General features: G+C 43.7%; 1 protein-coding gene across 1 annotated transcript in view; it reads left to right on the plus strand.

Annotated features, from left to right (window-relative positions):
- LOC306778460 (olfactomedin-like protein 2A) overlaps positions 1-26411 on the plus strand; it is a 28020-nt gene extending 1609 nt beyond the window's left edge. The window contains exons 2-8 of the mRNA XM_079269954.1: positions 10399-10662; positions 12679-12786; positions 13328-13504; positions 14450-14687; positions 18870-19157; positions 19894-20079; positions 23996-26411. Of these exons, the coding sequence (XP_079126080.1) occupies positions 10399-10662; positions 12679-12786; positions 13328-13504; positions 14450-14687; positions 18870-19157; positions 19894-20079; positions 23996-24600 (1866 nt within the window). The 3' untranslated portion in view covers positions 24601-26411. The remainder of the gene's footprint in view (positions 1-10398; positions 10663-12678; positions 12787-13327; positions 13505-14449; positions 14688-18869; positions 19158-19893; positions 20080-23995) is intronic.
- The last annotated feature ends 675 nt before the right edge of the window (positions 26412-27086 follow it).

The raw sequence follows: 27086 nt of genomic DNA on the forward strand, positions 1-27086 counted from the left end.
GATAGTGGCATGTGCCGTTGTTGTTGTGTAGCATAAATGACTTGATAAACAAATCATAATGTGATTCCAGATCAGTGTATAGATCACATAGCCACCGATACCTGATCCAGTAGTTTAGGCTGTATCAGACATGCTTCTGAAGACTGAAGCTTTTATAGTAAATCCATTGTTTGTTTGTTTTTGCTTTATAGCCCGACATATTTCTCCTCCCAACACCATTCCCCATCATGCAGCAGTGGCACAGCTCCAGTCCTTTGGCCAATGGAGACGCCCAGTCATAGTCTGTGTCGCCAAACTGGTGGCACTGACATTAATGTGAGACAAAGCCTGCTTACAAGAGGGCATGGAGGGCACTGGAAGGTGGCATGGGAAGCAGTGCCTGCACCTGCTCCGGGTTCTGGTTGTAAACAACCCCGAGGACAATCGCCCCGGGGTCAACTGAGGGCTGCAGAGGAGGAAACAGCAGACTGGGGATGCTCAGTTGGCCTTAATGAAATAGCCCAGAGTAGCAGAGACGGGGCTCGGTGATTACAGTCACTTACAGATGCTGGAAGGTGCCTTGTAGGTGCACGTGAACCGACATATTGTCATGCCATGTTATGGTTTCATTTAACTGAGAATGTCTCTTGAAATGAGAGAGACTACCTCATTCACACCTTCTGTTGGTGTCTGTGTGAAGAGGTCAACATTTACCATACGACTCAGGTGCACGGCCTTGCACACAACCGGGCTTTACACTGGTCTGACGTTGCTTGGCTTTGGTACAAAATGGTCAATAAGGATGTTGTATTCTAGGCTGTTCTCCTGTGTGTGCTGTGCAACAACTCAAATAAGCTGTGATTTTCTAAATCAGTGTAATAAAGGGTTCCATTCGCTGGTCCAACACTCTTATCTCAAGCCATTAAAACACAGCCTTTTGGCCAAGTGGCACTGAACTCTGTGTAGTTGTAAGACACAGTAAGTCCTGGACTGCAGTGTTTCTGTGAAGGAGACTGGGAAACCTCGACCAATAGCAGCTGACGGGGTTTTCCGGGAGAAAGGCTTAAAGTGACAGCCGTGATGACGGAGTGTCTCAGGCAGCAGGTGGATACAGGTGTGTTCAGGCAGACAGTAAGAAACAGAAAGATGTTTTTGATTTGGCAAATCTTTCATGGGCGCAACCCACATACTCATCTCTGCTCCTCATCCCACAAATGCATGTTCCTTATGAATGTGGCTCCATTTAAAAGGGAAATGAACAGACTTTCCAACGGTATGAGATTTACTGCCAAGAAGCATTGTTACAACAGAGAAATAATCTACCAAACACTTACTGTTTGTGTTATGTTTAGCTCATGAGCTATTCTTTTGTTACACTCCTCGTGCTCTGAAATAGTGCATTTGAAAGCATCATTGGTCTCTGTGCAGATCCCTTAATCCTCCAGGGCAGGATTTATAATCACAGAGATGTTTCAAACTGAGTTTGTCTCTTATCTGCAGTGGATGTCCTAGATCTTGTCCGGCCTTTGTAAAGTCTCTCAGGCACCATCCCCCCGGGGACCTTGACCTTTCACAGAACCTTGTGTTCTGTTGTAGTCTACTTACAAACATGGAAGAGTAAATGAATGTCATGCCTAACTTTAAACCCTCAACTACCCTTTGTGCACATACAGCATCCCATCACTGACCTGCGATTAACGTCAACGCTTCATTTTCTATTAACCTTAACGACATTCTTTCCCTAATTTTGGTAAATCCTCTTGTTGGATTTCTTGCTGTGAGCTAAAGGATTAGATTGATTGCACTGTCCCCACCAGCAGCAGCTTAGCACAAATACTGGAAACAGCATGCAACAGCAACACAGTGTAGAAACAATACGTAGAGCGTTGGGGGGGATTATTTTGCAGCAGGTGCAACGGCTTCATGGAGTCTCTGTGGCTTCATGGAGTCTCTGTGGTTGCCTGCAAACTGCACCTGGCCAAACAATGCCCCTCCATAAAACCTAACATGTTATTTTTATACTTCAGTTTTTGTACATATCAAACAAACCAGTTATAAAGTGTCACGAATTCCCCTTCATATTAGTTTATTTTCATCCTGTCTGCTTATTTGACGAACTCTCCTGTCATTTCAGATCCTACCATGCACACCCAATCATCTCTCATTCCCCTCACCTGGTCATCCACACCCATCTCACCTGCAGCCCATTCCCTCATTAGCCCTCACTATTTAGGTCCCTTCACTTGCACTTGTTCTCTGCCAGATTGTCTTGTGTGTCTCTGCCAAGCTCTCCAGTGTTACAGATATCGTACTATTCTGCTCTGCCTGTTCCGACCCTGTCTGCCTGTTTTCTAGACCTTGGATTTTTGCCTGCCACTTGTTGGATTTGTTTGCCTGTTGGACTGACCTCCCGGTGTTGACCCTGCCTTTACCAAGTAAAGAAACCTATACTTGAATCTTGTTTCCGAGTTGTGCTTTTGGGTTCTAGTATATGTAATCCTTACAGTACAATCTCGCCAACATGAACCCAGCCGACTCCGCACCTCCTGAGACGGAACCTCTGACTCAGAACATGTGGCTAGGCCACGAGCAGCAGCTTACCTTCTTAGCAGAAGCTATGCAGGCTATGAGCGTCCGTCACGAGCGCAGCATGGAGTCTCTCTGTGATCATCTGAGTTTGTCCGCTGCGGCTCAGGGTCCAGCTGCCGCCAGTGCTTCCAGCCCTCCTCTTCGCACTTCTCCCGTGTCGGATGCACGCTTGCCTCCTCCAGAGCGTTATTCTGGGGCTCCTGGTTCCTGCCGGCCATTTCTGATTCAGTGCTCCCTCGCCTTTGAGCTTCAGCCCTCCGCCTTCCCCTCTGAGAGGTCCCGAGTAGCATACATCGTATCTCTCCTCACGAGCAGAGCCAAGGACTGGGGAACTGCAGAGTGGGAGCGACAGTCGTCGATCTGCACTTCAGTCCAGCTGTTTTCGGAGGAACTGCTGGAAGTCTTCAACCATGCCACGCCTGGAAGAGAGGTCGCTCGAGGTTTGTTTGACCTGAAACAGGGAGGGAGATCCGTAGCTGACTACTCCATTGAGTTCCGCACCATAGCAGCCGAGAGCAACTGGACCGCCTCCTCGCTCCTCGATGCCTTCTACCACGGTCTCTCAGACCGCCTGAAGGACGAGTTGACTGCTCGAGATCTTCCTGCTGGCTTGGACAAGTTGGTCGCTCTCTCCATCCGTATCGACGGTCGTCTGCGGGAACGGAGAAGAGAGAGGGGCTTTTCCGCTGCTCCACCAGGGCCATCTCGCCGATCCGACGATCCTCGGAAGCTTCAGTCGGTCCGGCCGACTCTCCTGAGCCTATGCAGCTGGGGCGGACCCGGCTCTCCACAGCAGAACGCCAGCACCGCCGCCGCCTGCAACCTCTTGTCCAGTAAAAGAGATGGCTCACCAGTCATCCGGAGGGCGCTGGTGAGTCGAAATGTGAACTGAAAAATGTCCTCTCGCCCTTTGATTCATGCTCAACTGTTTTGTTTAGGGAACAATCACACTGTCCAATCCTCATTGACTCTGGTGCAGATGCTAACCTTATGGACAGGACGCTGGCCTCCCAGCTGGGGGTTGAGCAGGTGGCCCTGGGGAAACCCATCCACGCCACAGCTTTAGATGGTCATCGCCTCTGCAGGGTTACCCATCAATCCACTCCTCTGCAAATGACAATGTCAGGTAATCATAATGAAATGCTCACCTTCCATCTCATCCATGCACCTCAGCAACCAGTCATTTTGGGATATCCGTGGCTTAGGAGACGCAATCCACACATTGACTGGGCATCAGGAAGTGTATTACAGTAGAGTGTTCATTGTCATGCTGTCTGTTTAAAATCTGCCTCATCGTATGTCCCTAGTCTGCCCGCCTCTTCTGAGTTCCCAGAACTCTCCGGGGTTGCTAAGGAGTATCTTGACCTTAAGGAGGTTTGTAACAAGGCCCGGGCCACCTCGTTGCCGCCTCATATGACTGTGCCATTGACGTCCTCCCGGGTAGATCTCCTCCCAGAGGTAGACTTTTTTTTTTTTTTCCCTATCTGCTCCTGAGATGAAGACTATGGAGAGATATATATATTACTGACTCATTGGCTACAGGAATCATTCGACCATCTTCATCTCCAGCGGGAGCAGGGTTTTTCTTTTTGGGGAAAAAGGGACAAATCCCTGCACCCTTGCATTGACTACAGAGGACGCAATAACATTATGGTCAAAAATAGGTACCATCTGCCACTTATTGCCTCTGCTTTTGAGCTGCTACAAGGTGCTACCATTTTTTCCAAACTCAATCTCCGCAACGCTTACCATTTGGTCAGAATCCGAGAGGGGGACGAGTGGAAGACTGCCTTTAATACTCCTAGTGGACATTATGAGTATTTAGTTATGCCATTGGTCTCACCAATGCCCCTGCAGTCTTCCAGGGGTTGGTCAATGATGATGTCTGGGATATGCTCAATGTTTCTGTTTTTGTGTATTTGGATGACATTCTCATCTTCTCAAAGTCTCAACAGGAACATGTGGTCCATGTACGCAAAGTCCTCCAAAGGCTTTTGGAGAACCAGCTCTTCGTAAAGGCGGAGAAGTGAGAGTTCCACACCAGAGGTATCGTTCCTGGGTTTTTTCCTCAATGCTGGTAATATCCAGATGGACTCTGCCAAGACCAAAGAAGTTGCTGACTGGCCCTCCCCATCCACACGCAAGAAGCATAAATGCGTTTTGGGCTTTACAAACTTCTATCGGCGGTTCATCCGAAACTACAGTTCCGTGGCTGCTCCCCTCACCGCACTCACCTCCCCGCATGTGCCCTTCCGGTGGTCCTCTGAGGCAGCAGGGGCCGTTGGTGAGTTAAAATCACATTTTACCTCTGCTCCATCCTCATATTCCCAGAGCCTGCCCGGCAGTTTATTGTGGAGGTGGATGCCTCGGACACTGGTGTAGGAGCGGCCCTCTCTCAGCGGTCTGCTGAGGACCAAAAGGTTCACCCATGTGCCTTCTTCTCCCGGAAGCTGTCCCCCGCGGAGAGGAATTATGACATTGGGAACCGGGAGCTGTTGGTAGTCAAACTGGCATTGGAGGAGTGGAGACACTGGTTAGAGGGGGCGGAACAGCCGTTTGTGGTCTGGACAGACCCCAAAAATCTAGAATGCATCCGTTCAGCCAAGCGACTGAACTCTCGTCAAGCTAGGTGGGCTCTGTTTTTTTTTTAACCGTTTTGAGTTTTCACTATCCTACAGACCAGGTTCAAAGAATGTCAAGCCAGACGCCTTATCTCGTCAGTTCCAGCAAGAGAGCTCTCCTTCCCATCCTGAAGGTATCCTCCACCCTGAGTGCATTATTGGTGTGGTAACCTGGGAGGTGGGGGACAAGGTAAAGCGCTCCCATGCCGAGCACCCAGTGCTTGTCCTGATAACCGGTTGTTTGTTCCTGTCGATCTCCATACTCTGGTCCTCCAGTGGGGCCACTCTTCCCGCCTAGCTTGCCATCCTGGGATCAGACGCACACTAGCACTGCTCAGACAGCGTTTCTGGTAGTCTTCCATGGAGGAAGACACCAAGGTGTTCATTGGTGCTTGCCAGGTTTGTGCGCAGCATAAGAGCACTCGCCAACCTCCCTCTGGGCTTCGTCATCCTCTGCCAGTTCCTAGTCGTCCCTGGTCTCACATCGCTTTGGACTTTGTAACCGGCCTACCCCCTTCTGACGGTAACACAGTTATTCTCACGGTCATTGATCGATTTTCCAAGTCTGCTCTGCTCATGCCATTATCCAAGTTACCTAATGCCAAAGAGACTGCTAAACTATGACTGCAAAATGTTTTCCGGCTGCGTGGTCTCCGACCGGAGACCACAATTCACCTCTCGCTTCTGGTCAGAGTTTTACAGGCTGCTGGGAGCCACGGTCAGTCTGTCGTCAGGGTTCCATCCACAGTCTAATGACCAGGCTGAGCGGATGAATCAAGAGATGGAGACAGCCTTACGCTGTCTCGCCTCCCGGAACCCCTCCTCCTGGTCTGAGCAGCTCTTGTGGGTCGAGTATGCCCACAACAGCCTTCCCAGTTCAGCGACCGGGTTCTCATCATTCCAGTGTACCCGTGGATATCAGCCGCCACTCTTCCCGGAGCAGGAACAAGAGGCCAGTGTCCCCTCAGTCCAGGCATTCATCCAGCGGTGCTGACGCACTTGGAGGCAGGCCCGCTCCACACGCTTGCGCTCGTCCGACCGCTACCGAAGGTCTGCCAACAGACGCCGTGTTCCTGCACCCCGTTATGCCCCGGGACAACGTGTCTGGCAGTCTACGCGGGACCTTCCCCTCAGAGTGGAATCCAAGAAATTGGCTCCTCGCTTCGTGGGCCCTTTCCCTGTTTCTCGAATCATCAATCCTGCTGCTGTCCGTCTTCACCTGCCATCGTCCATGAAAATTCATCCCACCTTTCATGTCTCCAGGATTAAACTCGTCAAGGAGAGCCCCCTTCAGCCCCCCAGACCCCCTCCGGCTCATCGATGGGGCGGCACACATATCGGCACTGTACGTAATCTGCAGAACATTCAAATATCAACGGGCGTCACTCTGCAGTGTCTTCCTGAGTTCTTTCTTCAACTCGTTCTTCTCTAGAAAGGTCCCAGAAAAGTCTGCGTCAGACTTACCACGTGTTCTCAAACAGCAGGACTGTTCGTATGTGTTCTCATGATGAATCCCATCGTCCTCGTAAATTGAAAAAGAATTCCGTCTGTCGTATTTAGCAGTGTCAGTAGTGGATGTGAAACACAAAAACAGATGCATGGTATGCTACTACTCCTTCACCATGATGTTTTGTAAAATGACAATATAGTAATCATAAGATATTATTGTAGTTTAAATCTTGTAATATTATGCAACTGTACAATTGAAGAAAATGTGATAAACAATTATTCAGCACAAAGATGTCAGCCCTCTTGAGTGTGTGTGTAGGTTCTGGTCTTACCTGAGACCAGATCCCAGAATCTTTGTGAAAGTCAGGTTGAAGAAGAAATGTCATCTTAAGAACAGTTGAACGTTGTCGGTTGGTGACAGCAGCACCCAGACCAGCTACTTCTCCACACAGGTCCTTTAGAAACATGGCTGGCTGTCTTACAAACGGGCTTCAACGTGTAGAGTGATATGGATGCAGATCAGGTCATGTACTGTAGCTGCAGAGAAAACATGTGTATTTTTTAAGCATGCTTTTATTGTCAACTCACTCAGACACTCATTCAAAGTAACTGTTATACAAGACTAAATATTCATGGGTTTTTGACATTCCTTTATTAGCTTTGAGGAATGTATAGGATGAACATCTTCACCATTATATGAATCAACCGTTGGACTTTGTTCTTTCAGATAACACCACCCAGCAGCAAGTCTAGTCTCAATTATTTTTTTTGTTGCCCAATAACTGGAGCACAGCATCTTTGAGCATTGATGACCTCTGCAGCTTGTTCACAGCTGCTGTAACAAATCATCTGGAGAGAACACATCGGCAGGATCTCTCATTCCACTCGTCGCTGAAGTCACTACACACACACTAACAATGAGTGCCTCTTTGTGCCTGTGAATGGATTGTTACAGCATGTGGAGTTCATCAGGGAGCCGTGTTGGCAGCTTGATTTGTATCTGTTTTCAGGGGATTCTCGCCCTAAAGCAGACTGATGATTTTATTGTTGAGAATAAAGCAAAATGTGAGGAAATCCTGTGTTTCCCAGAGTTCTGTAATTGTACTGTGGCTAGACAGGAACTTCCACACAAGTAATCCATGAATTCATTCAGTGTAACCGACATGTTATAAAGGTCGATATGTATCAGTGCTGTGAGGACTGGGAGGGTGTCGGGACACATAAACAGACTCAGCAGGAATGTAGATCTGTACCTGCAAAAGCAGCAAGTGCTTGATACACTTTGTGTTCAGCTAATTAACATCCCTATGCTAATGCCAGTGTTGTTTATAGTCTGAGCCACCGACCTCATGGTTCATATCTACACTGAAGGCTTCCAAAGCCTTTGTACCAGGTTAATCTTTACAGTGGCACAGCAAGACTGTTTATCATATGCGCGGCTAATTCGATTAAAAATCCGGCAGACTCTTTGCACTGGAATGTGGACCCCAGCTTTGGTCCTGAGTAACCTTGACAGGAGATGTGGGTTTTAAAGGGACAGTCTGTCCTTTAATGGGCTTAAGACTGATTAGAGCAGCCTTCGTGTGTATTTATGGGAACATCATTTTAAAACTCAAAGAGTAGGGGGGGGGGGGGTCTGCAGGTCATAACAGCACTTATGGAACAGGATACCTGCGCCGCTTGCCTTTCTCACCATACCGTTGTCCCAAGGCTGCAGATACAGTGCTACTGACACACTGAGCCTCATGCTAGAACCGCTCATACGGACAGATTCACTCTTCAGAGGCCGGAGTGATTCAGGGCAACTTTCACCAATTGTCTCGTGTTTTGAATATTCTATTAGGTTTGAACACGATTGACTTCACAATTAGGTTGACATTATGTTTGACGTAATATAATTCTAAATGTGTTCATAGAGCCGAAAGATATCACCATGAACTTAACTTGGCTGTTGACGCTGCTGTTCTACAAAATGAGTATGAGCTTGTTAAATGTTTTGACCTCTTGCCACAGCCATGTGGCTCACTAGTATGAACCCACTGTTCCAAAAAAAGGAAGAGAAAGTTAAAATAAGAACACAATGTTGCCTGAGAGCCAATGACTTTAACTAACTAATGCAGCAGCCATTGTGGAACACATCTTGTGTTTTTAGCAAACTTGAGCACAATGGGGCTTCACTTCATCACTGTCAGGGAGAGTTAGCTGTTACAGGCTGCAGCACTGATCTAATAGAGCGCCTTTCTTCCCATTGTGCAGACATAAGTTCACGTTTGAGCCGTGTTCTTTGTGACCTGAAACTTGACTGCACTTGAGAGGTCAAAGCCAAAGACTCCGAGCTGTAAGCATGCATTAGATACTCTGTGCTCTTAATTATGAAAGCTCTTAATTGTGTTGCCCGTTCTCATGCTGGTAGGTCAGCTTGGCATGAGATGCTGGACGGTCAGTTAGTCAAACCAGCACACGTGATGTGACAGGAGGAGACAACTGATGGCATGATGATTCAAACGTTTCATGATAAGATGCAGCAGAGCCCGCCAGGTAATGATTCAGTCCTTGACTAGACAAAACATGAAGTACCAAAGTAAAGCTGGCTGGAATTCCTCTGACTTCTCCAACTTAAAGCAGTTTCAGCGGATGTTGCTACGCAGCAGTTGAGTTTTGCTTGGGTTAACCAATGCAGCTCAGCAGGGCCGTAGGAAGAGCCTCTGCTGAAGAAGTTTAATCTGCTAATCCGCTCTGTTTTCATGTGGCTGTAAGATTTGTCAACCTGCTGCCTTTTCGCTTGACATGGGTCAAGGTTGGCCCTGCTCTACACACAGGAGTCCTGCCCCGTATCAGACCCCCTCCCAGTATGTCTGCAGTAATGGAAAGGAAAGCCCCCCCCCCCATCACTCAGCCTGCATTCTTTCACTAATGAGCCCCCAACACCTCCACCTCTTCCACCCCCCTAACTTACCTTCAGCCTGCTGCTGTCCTGCTAAACAATGCTAAATCACGTAAAACACATATCACGACTCGTGGAATTCCCTTCAAAGTGGAATGCTATCTTTACACCTTGAAATCACATCTAACATTTGTGAAGACTTTGTGAAAAAGTCTGTAAAATGTCAGAAGATGGTGAGAAATGTTGATTCCATTTTCTTGTATTCATATTGTGAGAGTACTACCTCCTACCTATGAACATGGGCAAATATGCTGTAAATCTGCACTTCATTTTTCTGTATGAACGCTATCTCCACTGTATGCTAGCTTGCCATTGTTTCATGCAGGGTACGTGTGGAATGTCAGCCCAGGCTGCCATGCAGTGCATCCTGTTTATTAAGAAAGCCTGCCAGAGCTCTGTCGTCTTCTGGAGTTATGTTTGCCTCTGAGGCTTTCAGTTGAGTCACACCTGCTGACATTCAAAGTAGGGGAAGCTTGTGGCTATTTTTCAAGATCACTTTCCTTCCCTTTCTTTTGTTTCCCTGTAATAAAAGATGGATTCATATCCCATGGAAGTCCAACAGGGGTTAGACGAATGGAATAGATGACATTTCATGGGTTTGGGTAAACACATCCATGTCATTGATATCAGAGTCTGATGTGTTACAGTTGCTCTCAGCCCTGAATAGTACAACAATAAAGAGACTTTTCCACTTCATCCAAGAGTTCCTTATGTGCAAAAATGAAAAGAAGATTATAGTGAAACAGCTCGAAAAAAGACTCACAATAAATGTTCCTTTGGATTTGAAAATGGGACAATTCACATTCTGTCTCCCAGATCTTTGGGGAGACTGAGCCAGTCCGGATGACGTCAGAGGGCTCAGACTGCCGCTGTAAGTGCATCATGCGCCCTCTCACCAAGGATGCTTGCCTGCGTCTGCGGACCGGGAGCGTACGCGTGGAGGACTTCTACACGGTGGAGACAGTCAGCTCTGGGTCCGACTGCAAGTGCTCGTGCACGGCTCCGCCGTCCTCCCTGAACCCCTGTGAGAATGAGTGGAAGATGGAGAAGCTGAAGAAACAGGCCCCCGAGCTACTGAAGGTGAGGAGATGAATATTTATTTGGTCATAGCATCTTTCAGAGCAGGGGTGTCACACTCATCTTCACCCCGGGCCACATCAGCATCAAAGGGCCGGTTATACTGTAAGACTGTATAAATGTAACTACTCCTAACATATTGGTAAATAACTGTCTCTGCATTTGATTATTGTTTATTGTAAAATATTGTACATGCAGTTATATAAATGTAAACATATATGTAAGCAATTTAGTGTCAAGAAACCCACATCACTCTATCAAACATCAAACCTTTAAAGAAAATGACAAAGACGGATATCATCAAACACAAGTTATGACATGAACTTAGTTTGAAGCTATTTGTGTCAACCCTCCCCGTTGTCTCCCGTGCATGGCAGCTACATCCACCAGCTCCTCACTGACAGTCAGGTCTGCTTCAGCCTCTTATAAACACGGATAGATGCTCTGTATCCGTCTTCTCTGTGCTTTCATCAACCGCTAATGAAGAAGACGAGTACCTGCTCGTCTCTTAGCTAGCTGTGTTGTCAGATTGCTGCTAGTTCATGAACTCGGTCTGCGATGGTGTTTCTTGACAAACCGATATTTTTAAAGGTCTGTATCTGGTCGGAGCTCACCTGCTCACACACCTTCAGCATGCACTGCTTCAATGCACCCTCTGAAAAACACCTGGAAGCTCGGGCGATTTCTTCAGCCACAATAACGCTTTCACAGCATTGTGGGCTGTGACTTTTGTAAATATGTTCTGCTGTGATTGCAGTCTGCATGCTGTGTTTTTCTTGGAGGCGATATTTAGTATTCTTGTTTTGGTGCCGACGTGAATCTTTCATTGAACTGCCTTCCCTCTGCATCAGTTTTTCTCTTCTTTTGGGATTATTTGTTGATATTTTTCAACTCAATCACTTGTTGGAAAACCGCTTTAGTTAAACATCAATATGGAAGAACTGCTGTCTCGGGGCAGGATGCCGTCTCACAATGGACATACGTCGTGCTCGATGTAGTTTATTGTTTACTGTACACTGTGAAGCAGCGTAGACTTTCATTTGCCTTTCAAGCTCTCGCGGACCACATCAAATGACGTGGCGGGCCGGATTCGGCGGTCTTGAGTTTTCAAAGGATACTGATGGATCAGTTGTTATTTCAACAGAAATGACACAATTCCATCCTTTATACATTTGCATAGTTTGTTACTTTCAACACATTTGACAAATAGGAGTCAAACAAGTTTCATTGTCAGTTGAAATCATTGCAACAGCACACAAAGTGCTGTAAATTAATTTGTACATTATAATACACTATGAGTAATTAACCTTATAAGTCATTCTAAAATGCTGCATAATGTGTTATGATTATTGTGATGAAATCTTATGAATATTTATGAGTGCTATAACTATAAGTAAAAGGAATTATAACACAACTATAATATGAGTATAATAAATATAATAAAAGAACTGTAATAAGTGTCGTTATAATGCGTTAAAGCAGGAATGACAAACATCTGTTGGTTCCAACGACTCAAGGTTTTCTTTGTCTTGTGACCGTAAAGTACATCTCGTGTATTTAGTTGGTCGGACAGTCATTTGAAGACATCATAAATTGTGATTGTGTATTCTGACATTTCATTGATCAACAACTTATGAAAATGATGAAAATAATTTGCAAACGTCAGCACACCTCTGCACATACCTGAAGCACACTTTCAAAGCACGCTATGTACCATATGGAACAGAAGGCACTTCCAGATGTCCGACTCCACTTTAAACTTCACGCTAAGCCGATACATATCTGAAGGAAAGGATTCCATTGGAAAGGAAAGGTCTAAAATCATTCAGACGGACTCTGAATGAAGCCCAGACTGAGAGCAATCAGTGTGGACGTCAACAGTGGTGATCAGAGAAATGTTTCTGGAGGGCTCATAAAACTATTCCTGCAGTTGAACAGAGGCACATACAGCTGTCAGGTCTGTGTTCAGGAGATGATGAGTAATGCTCGTTCTTCTCCTTTTATGGCATGAATGACCAGCTTCAATCTATGGTGGACCTCCTGGAGGGAACACTGTACAGCATGGATCTAATGAAGGTCCACTCCTACATCAACAAAGTCATGTCTCAAATGAACTCTCTGGAAGAGGTAGGACAACACCCAAACTCGTGCATCTCCTCATATCACTATAATTCTGATTCGACCTTTTCATACCCGATACCCGTGCTTTATGCTTTATGTTCTGATCAGATAACGTTTGATTCATAAGCGCTATGCTTCACTGTGTTGAAGTGACTGGGATCATTCTTTTACAGTCATCAGGCTTGACTTAAACATTGCTTTATTAACTTTGCAAAACAAAGTATGAGGTAAATACATAGATATACATGTATCAAATTGTTATTTATCATTAAAATAATAGAAGCAACTTGGCATGAAATCTTCAAAGTCAAGCAATCGATTGGTCAGAACAGGAATTAAAATCCCAGTATACAATATTATATTAGTATTATAGTATATAAACATAGAACTGAATGAAATAGTTCAGCTCAATTGTCACTGATACCCGACAAAGACATTTGAGTATCAGTGCATCCTTATAATCAAAGGGTTGCTCTGAGACACGTGATTGAACTACGAGCGTATTTAATGGGTCATGATTGATGTAAATAATGACGTTATCTTGCAGACAATCAAGACGAACCTTTCGCGAGAGAATGACTTTGTTCGAGACAGCATGACGAGCCTCACCAACCAGTTCAAGAGATATGAGAACTACTCCAACGTTATGATGAGCATCAAGAAGGAGATCTCCAGCCTCAGCCAGCAGCTGCTGCAGAAAGACTCTTCTGAGAGAAAAGCACAGGTTCCAAGAAGCACTTTCTGCACTGTTGCATACGTATGGAAGCATAAGAGCAACTATGACATTGTAGTACTTCTCGTAGTATCACTACGAGTTGTACCATTAGCATTAGTAGTTGTAAGATTCGCAGTGCTATCGTAATCAAGTATCTCAGACATGTCTCTGTGTAGAGGGTGTCAACTATTAGTCACAGTTACAGTCTTAGCTTTTTTGTAAACATATTTTGCCGGCAATATCTTTTTTTTTAAGTTGTAATCACAACTTTAGCAATTAAAGGAACATTTAGACACATTTAACATGTTCTCCAAACTCACTCCAAACTCGTCAAATACCAACGCTGTATACCAACAGGTGTGTGTATATATATATATATACAGTATATATACAGTATATATATACTGTATATATATATATATACAGTATATATATACTGTATATATATAGTCAGTATATACAGTATATATATATACTGTGTATATATATATATATATATATATATATACATATATATATATATATATACACAGTATATATATATACTGTGTATATATATATATATATATATATATATATATATATATATATATATATATATATATATATATATATACTGTGTATATATATATATATATATATATATATATATATATACTGTATACATCAGTTGCTCTGACTAATAATGTCGAGGATGGCTTTACATGGGCCGCTGTGTCTCATGCAGACACTACATTGTGGCTCACTGCGTCGATATCAGACGCCGAGGGACACTGACCAAGCGTCCGTATTTGACGAGTTCTGCGAGTACAGATGCAACAGAGATGCATTTGGTCCAGCAGTAATATTATCAGCAGCAGTACTAGTAATAATAATACTGGCAACATTATTAGCACTACTTGTAATGCCAATATTACCAACTGTCCTGACATAACCAGTGTGTCATGTTTACAGGACACCAATGGTGAGAAAACTAAAGAGACTGTAAAAGTACCCAACAAAAAGACCCCTGCAGCCAAACTCGCGCCCAAAGAAAAGGTCGTAAAGCCCAAGAAGGAGGTCATTAAGCCTGGAAAGCCGGCCAAGCCTGACCCGACAGCCAAAGCCAAGGTGGTTGGCCAGCAGCCCGGCGTGGTGAGGGGCATCACATACTACAAGGCCGCCAAGACCGACGAGGATGAGCACAGAGGAGGTGAGTGTCCTCAGCTTGGCCGGGACGCTGTATACTGGAGTGGTGTGTTCATAGAGCGTCACGCACTCTGAGCTAAAGCAAACACTGAGCTCGTACTTTAGCTGAGTCTGCACTCCCATCTGTGAGCGATCATCTGTGAGCGATCCACTGCGGGTGTTGAAAATAATCCAAACTTGTTTCTTCAGCAGTCTAATCTAACCCCTCATGACACTTCAATGGAGCCAGCGGAGTCATTGAACCAGAGTGTAGATCTTTATTATCTGGATTTAGTTTCCACTTGAGGACAATATAAAGCTTTCCTTATAATGTTGTTTTACGCAAGTGTCAGATAAGGCTCTACTTGTGTTGCAAATTTGCCGCTAAATAAAAGCCAATAAAACAGAATCCATCGCTGCGTGGCAAACAAGATCCCCTCAATACAAGATTGATTTCACTGTTGTTTGAAGCAAAGCCGACGTCGTCAGCGCAGGATTGGATTGCTGGTGCACTTTCAGCAGGCAGGAAATCCAAATCTTTTATTGACAAAATAGATGCAGCTGATGGAATGCTGTCTCAATGGAGTGCTGCCATGTCCATGACATGCCTCAGCTCCACTCCTGACAACAATGTGCGGGGACCCTCACCGATGCAGAGAAAACATTTTCTGACTTCGTCCAATCCTCTTTAAATCTAGTTGAGTGAATAGGTATGCTGCGTTTGCACAGGGCACACGCACATCATGCTGTCGGACTGTTCTGCCACCCATCTGAACCTCCGCCAGCCCAGCCAGCCTCGTCACATCACTGAAACCAGTCGGCTGCATTTCCATAAGCTGGCAAAGAGCAGGATGCAGGAACGTTGATTCATCCAGCCAAGGTTGATACACCTTAATGCTTTTTCCTGAAATGCCTTTCTTCAAATTTAGTGATACACATTGTACTGGGAGTTGCCCAGTGTAACTACCGGTACAGTTCTCTACTAATGGCCACTGAGGAGCTGAGTTGGAATTCAGAGAGGAAAATGCTAAACACTCACTTAACCTGCCTTCAGTCGTTCTTGTATCCTAGACTTGTTATCAGTAACCATAAATGTATCTACACAACTGTAAGATTAAGATTGAGGCATTTGTAGCCAATGATATTCTGAAACCATTCATTCCCAAATTCCGATACCTGAACTTGCGTATTGGCCGATACAATCTGTTACCAGTGCGTTAAAAACCATTGCGGAAGCAGCGATCATTCTTCCTGCCGATGGAAGTAGCTGAAGAGTTCGTCGTATTACTTATTTTTCATCTCTGTTGAGTGTTGCACATGCTCAGGTCCGATCTGGCAGGACGTACGGATCAGGCAGTGTGTTACACACTGTTGTTGTTCCTGTGTAGCATAAATGAACTGATAAATGAAAAGATGAAGCGATATCAGATCGGTGCATCGACTACTATACTCACGGATACCCGATCCAACATTTTAAGATGAATAAGAGGCATTCTGATACTGGTTTTGGTATCAGAACAACTCTGATGAGAGGTGTGCGGATTGATTTGAAAAGTATGCGCTGCATTACCATACAATTACAATGCAGCTTTGACAATGATGAAAGCAAGTACCATGTTCCTCTGTTCCTTTTCAAAACCCTAAAAGACTATGATGTTGTTTGGACTGTAGTTAGCAGTAATGTCAAGCACAAAGGATTGGACATTTGAACTACAGTGTGCAAACTAGCATGGTCCTTTAAAAACGACTAAAATATCTTCCTCATCGTAGCAACATGCTAAAGGTGTCTTTGGTCGGTCCAATAAGAAGGTAACAAAAGAAGTGCAACGTGCGTCCCATCTCATTACAGATGGATGACATCTATCGGATCTCTTTTATCATGTAGTCTCCACACAGAGCCAGACTCAACCAGAGATACTACGGTTTGAACAGATTTGTTCCTTTAGTTGGCAATGAGTGTTGCATTTAACGACAGGTACAATTCAACACTCCTTGATTGTCTTAAAAGACTTAATGGCTCTTGTTAATTGTAAAAAGAGTCTTAGAGGATAGTTTCTACTCGCGTCGTCAGGTCCACGTGTTCAGTGAGATGCACTGCGGTGATCTATTCACATCTGTCTGGCAGCACAGGACATCAGAGTCTGAAGCCCATGAGGAGAGCAGACCTTCCCTCTGCTCACATTGCATTTGATTAAGCCTCCTGTCTCTTTCTACAGCAGACCACAAGTGACTATAGAAGCCTCAAACAAAAAACAGAGAAGAAAGGAGTTTGACCAATATGGCTTTTTGATGAAACAAATGACACTTAGTTTTATTCCAAGCGTTTCTAACGGTGGTGACATCATCAGGGACACTGAGTCAGTGTGATTAACCCCGGTGAGCAATTGTATACTATAAAGACATGTGAAGAAATATCTATGGTCACCGCTGAAATCAAAAATTAAAAACTTTTCACCGACTATTTGGTGACGTTGATTTAACGTTCACACTTAGACTTAATGATGGTCTAACTGTGAATATTTAATCAATGTCTTGAAATAGTTGGTGAGAAACTTTCAAGCTTTACCCAGTTTTGAACATCTTTTCACCATAACTGTTTTTTAAACACCTTTTCAAAGGTCGTCATTCTAACACATCAACAGTTTCCACTTACAGGCCAAAGAAAACCATGTGACACAGGCTACAAATCCTTTGTATTTATTGACCTGCAATTTAGATACAACATGAACAATGCTCTTTAAATACAATTACAATGAAATAGAAAAATTACTTTTTGGTTGCGAATCATAATAAAATCTCCTTTTCCTTCCTCAAATGTTTTTGTCAAACCATCCAGAAGCCGGTTTCAGATGGTGGACATCTGTGAAAAGTATCAAAAATAAATATTCTATCAGGAAAGGATGAATGTCCATCGAGGGTTTCATATATCTTTGAGCATAACTGCAATTTCTGTAATTGCAATTTTGCACTCACATGGATAAACACCTCTCTATATTAAATAGTATCATACTCTACGTTGTTTGCATGTTGCTGTGCCAAACAACGTTCTGACGTCTTCTTATCTGTGCATTACTTTGTTGTATCTACTCCCTTCCATCCAAACTGTATACAGCCACACTCCTTTTCTGTGTATTTGAGATGCGAAATTTCCTAAAAATATAACTTTTATAGCATTAGGCTACAGCGACAGCCCATGAAGCCTCCTGCATTAGCAAGACAAGTTACACGTTACACGCACACATACAGTGAAAATAGTCTGGCAGCTTGTTTTTGTTTGCTGTCCACGCTACAGTATGCTACAAGCTAATATGCTACAAGCTAACATGCTACTGCTACTAGCTTATGGCTTCATGTAGGCCACATTTCGCCAACCAGTGCAATATGACTCTGGAGAATAACATTTACAGAAATCAATATTGTCTCTCTGTCAACTGAGCAAATAATCAACATTGTCAAACAAAGTGGTGTTTTGTGACTCATTGATGTTGTAACTGCATTTTAGCTGAAATGAGGTCAAAAAGAGGTCAGACCGAATATGACCCCGTTTTCAAACAGATATTAATGTTGAAATCACGGTTGATGCTCACGGGACCTCTTTAGACCTTTTTAAAACAGAGAACCCTCTTTTTATAGCATGTGCCAGCAGCTTTGTTGCTACTTTTCAGTGGGATTGTAGCATTTAGTGTATAAATCTGTAACTTCTTTCCTTTGAAGAACTGTTACATTAGCTAACATTACTTGCAGAGATATAACGTTGCTGACAAGCATTTCATTTCAAACATACTGAGAACTTACCACTTTCCATTGAAAACCTTAAATATAATGCAATCATTTTGGGTTGCAGCTGTAAGAACATTCTAAAGCATCTCACTCCCATATCTGTGAAGCAAAATGAGGCCTCAGTATTCTCTATCAATATATCAGCTATGACGTCTAGGGTACCCCTCTCGTGTCAGTTTTGGATTCAGGGACTGTAAAGTTTTGTTATATGCATACAGTTTATTTTCAAAATAAACTTCCAATATAGGTTTACTTAGCTTTTAGGTTTCCTCAATCAACAACACTACTTGGTTAGGTTTAGGAAAAGATCCATCTGTCAATCTGACAAAGGCCATCTGGTGTATTTTGAATGAAATAAAACGTATAATCTTAGATTTTTCCTCTATCTATCCCTGCTCCCCCCCCCCCCCCCCCCTCCTCCCCCCAGACCACGTCAGAACGTACACAGTCCATCACATCACGGAAAACCAGTCAGAGGATGGAGGAGCTGAAATGGTCCTGGAAACCATGGAGGCCACCGTGGCTGAACCCACTACCACCCCTGCTGTTCCCACCACTACCACCACCACGACCACAGCCACCTCAACTAGCACCACGACCACACTATCCACTCCCACGACACAAAATACACCTGCATCTGATAGACCAGCTCCGACCATTTTGCTGATGCTGGACAACTCCAACAACAACAGTCGGCCCACTCTCCACAGGGCAGGTATGTGCTAAATGCCCCTCTGTGATTAAGGCTCCATCCACACTAATGTGTTTTCCTTTGAAAATGGGGTTTTCAAACAAAAAGGATCCTCGTCCAGTACCGTTTTAAAATGATTCCTTAGTCCACACTAACATGCCTGAAGATGGATATCACATGACGTTTCACGTACACTGTTAACAGGAAGTAGATTGGTTGCCTATTTACAGAAGATACAACAGAGTATTATTGTACTCTTTAGTAATAAAAGGTTGTGCTTGATAATGAAGCGTCCTCCACACACACACTCAAACTGACACATTCTGTGAATTGCAGGTCGCTGCAGGTCTTGCTCTATCCCACTCAGATACACATTCATTTACCTTAAAAATCAACACTTTCCAATCAAAGTTTAGGTTATGGATCAATAAATTTGATCAACACACATTTCTCACTCGTTTCCTCGGTTTTGTTGTTGTCTGCTCTCACACTCGTACTGGAGAGAGTGTGGACGCTAGGCGTAAACGTAGCACAAGATATGCGTATTAATTAAACACCAACGTGGTAGTGTGGCTGTAGCCTAAGCTCAGTATTGTGTTGCAGGCTGTGACTGCAGTGACAGAGGGCCATTCAGCAGCAGAAAAGCCTGCAGGAACACTCTGCCAAGAAATATATGAGCGTGAAATCAATTTCAGCCCATGGTAATGGAAGTAATTCTCTCCCATGCGTTCATGTTGAATGTTCTGCTTGTTTCTTCCAGGGAAGATCCTGAACTGTGAAGGGACTCTAGCATCCATTGACCAGCCAGAGAAGCAGCACAGCTATGGGCGCAACGAGGGAGCCTGGATGAAGGATCCCCTGGCTAAAGACTCCAAGATCTATGTCACAAACTATTACTATGGCAACAACTTGGTGGAGTTTCGCAACCTGGACAACTTCAAGCAAGGTGTGCTTCAAATAGGTCTTTTTACAATGCCCCATTTGCCCACCATAATCCATATTTGTGTTCCCAGGGATTAATGGGACTCCCACCACAGATAAGTCTGGTTTGACTCTGTGTTCTAAACCGGCTTTTCAGTCTATGGTTATCACAGCCAGATTCAAGTCTACTGTCGTATACCTGTCTGCTTTTGGCCCTTCACCTTTTCAGTCAAAGGAGGACCAGAGGTTACATACCATGTGTCCAGTTGTGCTGCCTCTCGGGCCACCACACACAGACCTTTGTGAGGTTGTATAGCCTCGATATGACAGTCTTCGATAACTCATTCATTTTTTAATTCCGCAAGACGTTAATTGCTGCGGTTTGCCATATTACTATCAGTAGTAGTATGTGTGAGCTATATAGGTATTTACTGAGATCGAGCAGTATATAGCCAAGAGCATTGCAGCCTGAGACTACAGAAGCAGAGGAGGAGCAGAGTACCCACGTATGCACCTAGCTACACTGTAGCCCCTCAGCGCACAACCATGAACCTTTATAGTCTGAAGCGCATATTAACCTTTCCTTATTAAAGTAGCCACCAGGAAGGCTGCATGGGTATTTGCTGTCTACATTCACATCCTATTTACTATCCTTTACAGAGACCTGGTGGGACAACTAGAATAAGATGTGCCTACAAAACTGTGTAGATTAATTTGTACTCATAATACTGAACAAACACTGTGTGAAACCCCATCTAATCCACTTTGAACAACACCCTTAGGCCATGACTAAGTAATGGAACATTTGCTGTCCAATCAAACATAACTATATCTGTCCTAAACTGGAGACTTACTGAAAGCCTGTGTTAATAAAGATAAAGTGACACGACATGAATCTAGCTCTGGTTTAGCTGTCCCAGGATGTAGGGCTCAGAAGTTAAGGTTTGAAATGCCAGAATGATAGTTAAAGCAATATAAGTTGTTTAACACCAATATGTTTGTATTAAATATAATACTGAATATTTAGAATATTCCATTATGATCATTTAAACATGTTTTGTGGTTTGTGTGGGTTAGCAACAATATTAGTGTTTTTTATATCTTGACTTTTACATCTTTTTCATCATCTAATTTAAACATCATTATCGTCCCAACACATTGACTAACTAGACTATCACCTTGTTAGAATATATAGTGCTTTCTAACATGATGACATTGATTCGTGTTGATTGTCCAATGAGCTCTGTGAGACTGATGAGATCTCTGGAATGTAGATCTTAGTTGTTTCATGGCTCCAGTGGGTGGGAATATCAACTTCTCCCACATCCAAATCAACTGAGGAATTGGATTACACTCTGTGGGAGAGTTAAGATGATCTCCCCTCGTGGGACTTGGCTTGTTGATCTAGATGTGTTTGGACAATGGGCTCCCTAAATGCACTTACATGCGAGGCGTCCTGCAGTCCGGTGAGCTCACAGCTGTGTGCGGTTGACGAGGTATTTGGAGTGGAGGCGATGCCTGCTGTTCCCTGACATGTGCTCTGGCCTTTCCTTTGAACTGGGCACAGTGGAGAGGGATTAAGAGTGTGGGTTGGCCTTATGGATGGGGGTGGGGTCGGGGGGGATCTACTGCACGTTGTTTTTGTCCTTCACTGGGCTTTCCATTTATTATCATCATCTAAATCAGACCTCCTGAGGTTGAAAGGTTAGGATAGCAGATAGGATGTGATTAGAAAATGACACCTATAGTACAGTTTGTACTATGAACAAACTGTCACTGTCACATGAAGCGATCTGGTCAAAACCAAAATCTTCATTCAGTCTTAAGAGTGTCATGTCTGAAGTAAGTTGTTATGTCATAGCTTGGTTCCAGTCCTCTTAATCGCATCGCATATCAATGTGTTCACTTATTCAAATTATTCTTGTGTTGTCGCATCGATGGCTGTATCCCACAGTCAGACAAACGGCCGACCAATCAGAGCTTTCGGAATCAGAAACTCTTTATTGGCAAGTACGTTGCACATACAAGGAACTTGGCTTTGTGATTGGTGCATACCAATAAACACAGTACAGTAGTATCAGACATAAAGGTTGGCATTGCAGGTAGGATTAAATAAAGATACATCATCTTTCTACACAAATAGCAAGCTACATGCATGAAAGACAGTGTGGATGAGCATCATGCAGCAGTATAGGATTTATTAATCGACCCATTTACCTCATTTTTCACGACCACAAGAGTGACTCCATCGCGTTCTTTATATCATTACACTCCCGACTGAGAGGGAGCTAGCTTTCCAAAGACGATCAAGGAAATCTACAATGTCAAGTATAATAATATTATGTTCAGTTAGGGGTGCTGTAATAATCGGATAAAGAGGACAGAGCAATCACAACAACAATGTTAAGAAATAAAAGAAAGTGAGGAGGTTGGAGTGTTTTACAACCTACATCCACCTCCCAGAGATGAGGAGCAGTTGAAGATATGTCTGCAGACGGTAAACCTGAAGTACCTCCCTCAGTACCTGTGTGTGCTCTTCCCATTTTATGGACAGGAACACTGTTACCCCAACTAATGGCTCTGCTGCAATACTCTTGTCAAGTGACAAGGAGATCAATTGCTTGTTAGCTATTAGTGAGATCCGTGCTCTGAATACATACATTTATTGTCAGTCAATCATTATTAACTGAATTGTAAACGGTTACTGGAGCCACAACGTCGGAGGTTTAGGGACATGTCACGGTCACTCACTCCAATTCTCCTCCAGTAGCTAACATTGTGGTCCCAAAAGTAGGTCCTCACAGCTGTCAACAATTGAAATGTATAGGTTCTGACATTTCTTTACCTTTTATTTTAAAATGTCTGCAAGGAATGCCGATTGTAAAGCATGTTCAACTGTAGACACTTGACTGATCATTAAATATATTCAAAGCACAGATTTCACTAGCGCTAGGTCACAAGCAGTTGAACATATGGCTCGCTAGCTTACTGCAATCTGGCAACCTTCCCCAAGTGACTTCATCTTAGCCTCTTAGCCGTGCCATTTCTCTCATCTGTTCTTAAGACAATGCAATAAATAAAGACAATAAAGCTGAGTGTGACGTGGAAATATTCGGACTACTCGACTAGCTAGGTACCGGAAGTTGACATGACAGTTTAGCGGGAGTGGGATGAGAAAGGCGGGAAAAAGGGAACTATAGCGTGCTGTAAGCCAGAAGTTAACATCGCCCTGGTCCCTCAACAAGAAGCCAATGTGATTTTTCTATTGGATTTTGGATTATTGCAGAAAATAAACATGTATGCTACTGCAACATATTGTTCAGCAAGATCGTCACAATTGATGACCACCTGTATGATTGGCAATTGTAATTAGGCGTAAAAAAGCTAGCATTAACCACCACAACTAAGCTGAAGTCGGACGAGTCAATAATATTTTACGTAGACCTTATGCATATTCATTTTATGTTCTCTGTAATATTGTAACATTCTGACATTATATAGGTGGAGGCTTCAAATAAGCCCAGTCGTCTCATTTAGCAACTAGTTAGCAGCCGCCTTTTTTAAGACACATAAAAGCTTCAAAACTCTGGAGTGGGGTATTTACTGACATCTGAATCTCGTGTTAACCACAGACCTTATTTCAGGTATCTAACCTAAAAGCCATTATAAAAAAAAACATTGACTTCGAAACGAGGGAACCAGAAGTGCAAAAATAAGAACTTATTTCCGAGTTTTAAGTTGTATGACTCGTTCCTGCTGCACTCTATTAAAAGTAGGCAGAATAAGGTGAATACAACAATGTTGTGGCCACCGGTGATCACAGACACTTCCACATGAGCAGTTGCATCACTTGTGAAGCAGTGGTCTGTTTTGTGCAACAGAATGTGTTCATTGGTAAATAACAACAATTAAAGCTAATGTAATATTCCTTTTCATCATAGGACGATGGAGCAACCTCTTCAAACTGCCTTACAACTGGATAGGCACAGGCCACGTGGTTTATAATGGAGCTTTCTACTACAACAGAGCCTTCACCAAGAACATCATCAAGTACGATCTGAGGATGCGATATGTGGCGGCCTGGACACTGCTGCATGACGTGGTTTACGAGGACACCACCCCCTGGAAATGGAGGGGCCACTCGGACATTGACTTTGCAGTGGACGAAAGCGGCCTGTGGGTGATCTACCCGTCCACGGACTACGACTACAACCAGCAGGAGGTGATCGTCATCAGTAAACTGGATCCTGGAGACCTGTCGTTGAAAAAGGAAACAACTTGGAGGACAGGTCTCAAGCGGAACTCCTACGGAAACTGCTTCATCATCTGTGGTGTCTTGTATGCCGTCAATGTGTACAACCAAAAGGAAGGCGAGGTGAACTTTGCTTACGACACCCACACCAACACTGAAGCCATCCCACGCTTGCCCTTCATCAATGAGTACTCCTTCGCCACCCAGATTGACTACAACCCCAAGGAGAAGGTTCTGTATGCCTGGGACAATGGCCATCAGCTCACTTATCAGGTCAACTTTGTCGACCAGTGAGCTCAGCTAGTTTGTGCTGCAGCTCACTGTAGGCCTGCCAGTGTGACACCTAAATAAAAAGATGCAGCCATATTGGACTCAGGGGAAAGGATGAACCTACACAAGCCTTCCACTCCCAATGCACGCTATTCAAACACCTGACCTCACAGTGTAGCAAACATCCATCATGCCTCCAGATGTGACTCTACAGTACATCAATATAATGGACAACCATCAGTGAAAACAATCTCACAGGTTGAGTTAAAGCTCATCGGGCAGGTCTTAGCAAAGCATAGAGACATCTTTACATGTTCATTGATGACATGTCAGCAGACAAACAGATAGCTGTACAAGGATAGTTTAAAGTCGGCAGATCATGCTAACACATTACGGTGGATTTTGTATCCAATAATTCTTTAATGTACATTTGGGTACCTGAGTGATGTATTGAAGTAACATGTCAGAACTAAGCTACTACTCTACTACGACTCTAATAGAAGATTTGACGTGCCACGTACAGGTGTGATTGGGCTTTAATGGTGAAAAGGGTCATAATGATGTCACGGCCGTAATAATCTGCATGAATGTGATCGACGTTTTAAGTCAGCTGATAATATGGAACTGATGAATGAGCCAGTGATAGAGAAGCATTAATGAAACACCTGATGCTGATCCGCTGCGACTTCAGTTTTCCAGCTGTAGTGTAGCGTAAAACATGTGCATTTACCTTCAGTATTACCTTCAGCCACGTTTGCTGTCACTTAGTGTTAAGATAAGATAACCTGATTAACTAGCTGGTCTTTTAGGTAATGTACCATGGCTAGATTTAGCAACCATCATCAATGTTTGACCCTGTGTTTTCCTTTTTGCCTTTTAAGTGGCCTATGAATATTTCTACATAGCTCGTGTTATTTGGCTCCACCCTCCAACATTTAACTCAACCAATGAGATGTTTTCTGCCTCCACAGCAGTTCTCCTTCTGAGAAATGTTTGTAAAACTAAACTATTAGCTGTTGCCCATCTACTCCATCCTATCACCAAGCACTTTGATCACCAATCTGCTTTCATCGTTCCGGCCTCATGATGCTTCCTGTCTCCTTTCCATCGATGTTGTTAAATATAGTACGAACTCCAAAAGCAAAACCGTGTATACAAGTGTCTGACTTTTTTATATATATATATGTATTTACATGAATTTATTTGACAATATGATACAAGCTTTTCTTTCTAATTTCCATGCATCTTGTTGAACTTCTATGTTGTTGATATTATGAGCATAACCACTACATTTGTTGTAAGTATTGAGTATTTGAACATGTTGATACAAAAGGTGCACAGTAGCATTAGCTGTGCCATCTTCAATAATAGACGCCATAAACCACCAATGTTTTTGTTTTTGACAATGACTTACAATACTGTGTGAGGCCAACACGTCCTCACTCTCAGCTCGTCGTGTCTCTATTTGCCCTCGTCACACGCATACACCAGGATACAGACAGGAAACAACTCGCTTAGGTTAAGGCAACAAAACGTCGTAGTTTGGATTAGAATAAGTGGATAATTCGGCAGGCTATGTCCACGTAGGCCCATTCACCAAACTGCCGTATTTGACGAGTTGGGGGTGAAACGGGCTGATGAGGCACATAATTGGAATGGTAAGCTTTAATACACATGAGGTGACTCTTGCAGCACTTTATAGTGTTGTTCTGGTCTTGTACAGCATTAATGATTCACAACCACATTATCGGGCTTGTTCTTGAACGATCGAAAGTGTTTTGTAAGTCGATTCATAAAAAGGCATGATGACTGCAATAAAGTAATTTGTTCAATTGCGAGATCTTTATGCATAAATAATGTCATAAAATGTAACACGCCACTTGAAACTAACTGTGTGTGCGTCTGTGCTATGAGAAGAAAATGATTTGATGAAAGTCTGTTGTGAGCCTCACAGTGAGCCTTGTACTGTCAATGCCATGGGACAGCAGGACTTGCCTTGCCCACTTCGCGTTGAAGGGATGATGACTCAGATCTTCTGACTTCTGGATTACAAAACTCTCATGATCTCTTTTTTGATCTCAATCCCAAAATACAGTCCAAGGAGCAGCACTGAGTCGTGGTCATGAGGGCACGGCTGCCTGATTTCTTGGCTGAGAATTTTTTAATCTTGAAACTCAGCACCAAGTCATGCAATTGTGGAGGGAGACATTGAAATATATCAAGAGCTGAATAGTGGGTGTGGTAGGTCCATGCATGTGCTCCTCATTTAAGAAGATCTCAGTGCACTGTGTTCTTTTTTTGCACCCACATAATGAGGTTCATTAATGAGTGAGCAATGCCATAGGTCGGATGGGCTCACCACTAATGGTGTGTCCAATCATGAACTCTGTCACGAAATGTTGACATGTCGTGGTAGTGGAACAATGATGTCCATGCTAGTCAAGGTGATGAACACTGACAACTCACATGACCTATGCTTCTTCAGTCCCTGCACCTCATGGCCAACACAA

Source organism: Melanostigma gelatinosum (genome assembly GCF_949748355.1).
Source record: "Melanostigma gelatinosum genome assembly, chromosome: 6".
Classification (NCBI taxonomy): domain Eukaryota; kingdom Metazoa; phylum Chordata; class Actinopteri; order Perciformes; family Zoarcidae; genus Melanostigma; species Melanostigma gelatinosum.